The sequence below is a fragment of the Benincasa hispida genome, chromosome 1, assembly GCF_009727055.1.
Source record: "Benincasa hispida cultivar B227 chromosome 1, ASM972705v1, whole genome shotgun sequence".
Lineage (NCBI taxonomy): Eukaryota > Viridiplantae > Streptophyta > Magnoliopsida > Cucurbitales > Cucurbitaceae > Benincasa > Benincasa hispida.
This window is the reverse complement of record NC_052349.1, coordinates 20,871,945-20,876,429: the sequence shown is the minus strand read 5'-3', so window position 1 is coordinate 20,876,429 and position 4,485 is coordinate 20,871,945. Positions and strand designations below refer to the sequence as shown.

General features: G+C 30.3%; 1 protein-coding gene across 1 annotated transcript; it reads left to right on the top strand.

The window, feature by feature from the left end:
• The first annotated feature begins 2,499 nt into the window (after window positions 1-2,499).
• LOC120080605 (calcium-binding protein CP1) lies at window positions 2,500-3,371 on the top strand. Its single transcript, XM_039035350.1, has one exon. It carries the CDS (start codon window positions 2,646-2,648, stop codon window positions 3,105-3,107), a length of 462 nt encoding a protein of 153 aa, XP_038891278.1. The 5' UTR covers window positions 2,500-2,645; the 3' UTR covers window positions 3,108-3,371.
• The last annotated feature ends 1,114 nt before the right edge of the window (window positions 3,372-4,485 follow it).

Sequence of the window (4,485 nt, the reverse complement as noted above, 5' to 3'; positions counted from 1 at the left end):
CACACACTTCCGCAAAGGAATTCTATTCCTTCAAAACTTCCATCCGCTAACTCGTAGAATAACTCTCATTGGGAATTATTCTCATTTTATTTTATTTAATTTATATATTAAATGTAAATTAAAATATAATTAAATAAATAATATTTATTTATTTATTTATAATTAAATATCATATATTTAATTTCACTTGAATCATAATAAAATAATATCATCTCACATAACTTATAGTTTTGATATGAATCTCATTCCTATTAATTTTTATAGTTTTATAATCTCATTTAGATAAATAATATTAGAATCTTATTCATATATTTATCTATCTCATATAATAAAATGTAATTTTGAATATTATTCAAAATTAACTTTATATTATAATATTTCCATATACATTATATTAATCATATCTCATACAATTAATTTCTTTATTTAACTTGAACAATTCGAATTAATTCAAAATTAAATGATTCTCGTTTTACCCTTAGTGAGTTAGCGATGGGATCTAATGGACCTAAAGTTAGAAGCTCTAATGATATGAGATTAATTAATTAAACTATTTAATTAAATTAATCAACATTCATTAACTGCAGGTCACTCCACTAAAAACACAAACTGCACTATTCGTATCTTAAATATATTTCTGTGTCCACAGATATAACCAATCAACAATAAGTCGACCTTCACAAATCACTTGTAATTACAATTGGGTCAAATTATTGTTTTACCCGTATAATTATATCTAACTCCTTAAGTACCATTGATCACTCTAATGACAATCAGTTTATAGTTCAACTATAAACTAAATCCCACTTGGGCCAGTAAAAGGATGAAGCCTCATTGTTTAAGACACAAAATTAGCCCCTAAGGGAAAAATTCATCTACGTACCCTAAAATCAGGAAGGAGTGAAAATCATCTCGTGTAGCTATGTTCCCAGCTCTCTACTTTGACAAATCCCCAAAATGGTAGCTTATTGAGTCGGCAAGTCGAGCCACTCTCACCCATACAAAAAGACGAATTGCTAACTCACTCAGGATTGAGGTCGAGTTACCTATGGTTATCCTATCAAATGTTAATCTCTTTAGTCAACAGTGCTATAAAAAGAGATTAATCATTTCGCGATCGGATCTTATATAAACTATTTGTATAGGACACCTTCACTCATATGTCTCCACATGAATAATTTGGATGAAATCGTTTGTAATACTGACAACTCATGTAATATTGATATAGTGGGTCATATTCGTAGTGTCACCAGGATAATGCACCCAACTTTATCTATATATTACAGACCATTTAGGTTATTACTTGAACATGATCCACCTGTATGTCTACCACACACTGTTCAAGTTACATAAAATATCCTTAGATCTTAGTTTATTAGATTGAGTTACACAAGTCTAATGGTCAAATAAAATAATTCCTTATTTTATTAAATAAACGATTATTTTTATACATTACTAACCACGAGATTTAGCACATAATCCCCAACAATATGTTACTCGATCTTAATCTTGATTGAGTTATAAACTCTTGCCTATGAAGGCTCATCCTTTGACTTGTATAGGTAAGAGTGGCCCGAGTCATTGACTCAATGTACCTACAATTTTAGGAACTTGACTAAATAGGTAGTTGATAACATAATTTCGCAACATGAAATTCACTCATTCCGATATAAGAAAAATAGATGGGTAGTTTCCTTAAGTGTTGATTTAGGGACTTGAAAAATGGGGTCTCACCCTCTCATTTGCTAGAGAGATACTTGGTTTTTATGATTGAACCATAAGCAAATTATTCATTGGAGGATCAATGGTACTTAAGGAGATAGTGTTGAGATTTATGCCCAAAGGCTCGTAGTTATTTAACATAATAGTTGATTATTTTAAATATGCAATAATGAATTATCCATTAAGATAAAAATCCAAGGTTATTCTATGAGACTTGAACTGGTAAACATATTGGTGGATCATATTCAAGTAATAACCTAAAGGGTCTATAGTATATGAATAAGGTTTAACTCTTATGTTTCTTATGTGGGATTTGGCATTATGACATCATTTTCTTTCTTAAAAAAAAGTATGTTCTAAAAAAAACAAAGGACCCCTGAAAATAAAATTGTAACTCCACACAACTAGAAGTATATCAGAAAAGTCCCAAAATATTGGGTCATCTCATAAAAAACAAAAAAGTATAGGGGCAATTTTTATAATAACCCAAGTATTTAGGAAAAGAATCTAGATAGCCATTTTAACACCATGAATTTAAATTCGGTCTTCCCGAATGTCGTCACCACATACGTAACACCAAACTAAATTCCTCATTCTCCTCCTCCCATTCATTTAAATTAAAATAAAACATAGGTATATTATATATATATATATATATATATTAATAAATATATATTTAAAAACAAAAAGACTCAAGTCCAAGTCTGCTAAAAAAATAAAAATAAATAAATAAATATAAAATTCTATAAAGTCAGGTTCCGGCTTGCTTCGCAAGCCATTCGGTTTCAAACCAACTTGGGCCCCAACAGACTGGGGAACCACGAAATTCCCGTCTCTCTATAAAACCCTTCGCGCTCTCTTCATTTCCATAACTTTTTTCCCCCAATCACCCATTGATTTGATCTCGTCTCTGTCTTTCAGCCATGTGCCCCTCTGGTACCTCCTCCGGTCGTTCTGACGTCGCCGCCGATTTCCGTCAGGCATTCGAGGCACTCGACGCCGACCACGACGGAAAGATTAGCCCCGACGATCTTCGCAAATTCTACAGCGGCGCTGGCGATGCCGACGAGGATACGATTGGCTCAATGATAGCCGTGGCGGACTTGAATCGGAACGGATTTGTTGAGTATGAGGAGTTCGAGCGCGTATTGTCCGGCGGACGGAGGAGATCGACGGGGATTATGGAGGAGGTGTTTAAGACGATGGATAAAGACGGAGATGGACGGTTGAGCCACGCCGATTTGAAGAGCTACATGCATTTGGCTGGATTCTCGATCTCCGATGAGGAGGTTGCGGCGATGATTAGATTTGGCGGTGGAGATGAATCGGACGGCGTTTGTTATGAAGGATTGCTCAAGATTTTGGCCGTTGATAATATCTTTTAATTTTTTTCTTTTCTTTTCATTTCTTTTATTTAGATCTGAAGTTTTGGAGAAAAGCATTTCTGGAAAATGTTGTTATTGTAAGAGCGGTGTCTTCTGGGGAAAAAAAACGTTTAAAACGTTACTTCTTGAGTCGTTTTTTTGGTTTGTTAATCGTCCTAAACCGCTTTTAGATATATGTATTTGTATTCAAGAAGTTTGCTTCATAAATTTTAGTGTTTTAAAGGGGAATCAAATGCGAAAATATGGGGTTTTCTTTTCTGAAAATTTTGACCGATAGAAAAAAAAAATTGTTAACTATCTACAAAATAAAATAAAATAAAAAAAAAAACAAAAAAACAAAACTGATAGACTATACTGCATTCTTCCGTTACCTTCTATTTATTTGGTTTGTGTTTCGTAAATTATAAATTATTAAATTTTAATTAAAAAATAATTTTCAAATTTGACGTCATTATTATTTTAAGTTAATGGAAATATAATTTAAACGGATTAAATTAAAACAAAAACTCAAATTAAAATTAAAGAACTCAAATTAAAATTAAAGAGTGACGATCAATTTTAGCTGGTTTTCTGTCTTTTCGCCTTGTTTTGATTGGTGCTTCTAAGAAAATCTTTGTAATAATTTGGTGTATTACTTCCATATGAATTAAATTATTTTAGAAAAGAAATAAAAAAGTGATTTTTTTTAAAAAAATTTGATGATTGAACAATTTAGGAGGCACAAAGATATGTATCGTTAGAATATATTTTTTTTATGAAAAAGTTCTTAGTTGCATTTTAGATAATACATATTTTGATGCATCTCACTAAATTGTTCGATAATAATTTATTATATGATAAATTTTATTATTTTTTTAAAAAATATTTTAATATTCTTTTATATGGATCGTGAGAAGGGATCAGTAAACGATTATCCCTTTTTATTTTGTAAACTTTTGTTTGGGAAAGGTCTATTATGTGGTGAGTAAAAAACTTGTAAGATTTTGGAGGGCGAAGCCAGCCACGTGGCATAATGTTATGATAAAGCGTGTTAAATATTATTTTATCTTATTTATTTATATTTTATCTACTTTTATATTTTTCACCAATTTTAATTTAACGGATATATTTTTAATATGTATATATATTCCAGAGAATTTTTTTTTACGACAATCTCAATTTATTATATCCTTCTCAAATGATTGGTTAAAAATAAGTGACATTATTAGATTAAAACATATATATATTATAAAATAAAAGCAAATTTGATGGTTTCAAAGGTTATATATAAAAAAGAGAGAAAAGGGTTATTTGAGTAATGAAACATATTCGTTCACATTGTTATTGAACTTATTTTTAAATTTCATATTTCAATTAATTAGCAAAAAATAATTAGTAT

Coding starts and splice junctions, on each gene's coding strand:
- LOC120080605 (XM_039035350.1), top strand. CDS start 2,646: ATGTGCCCCTCTGGTACCTCCTCCGGTCGTTCTGACGTCGCCGCCGAT.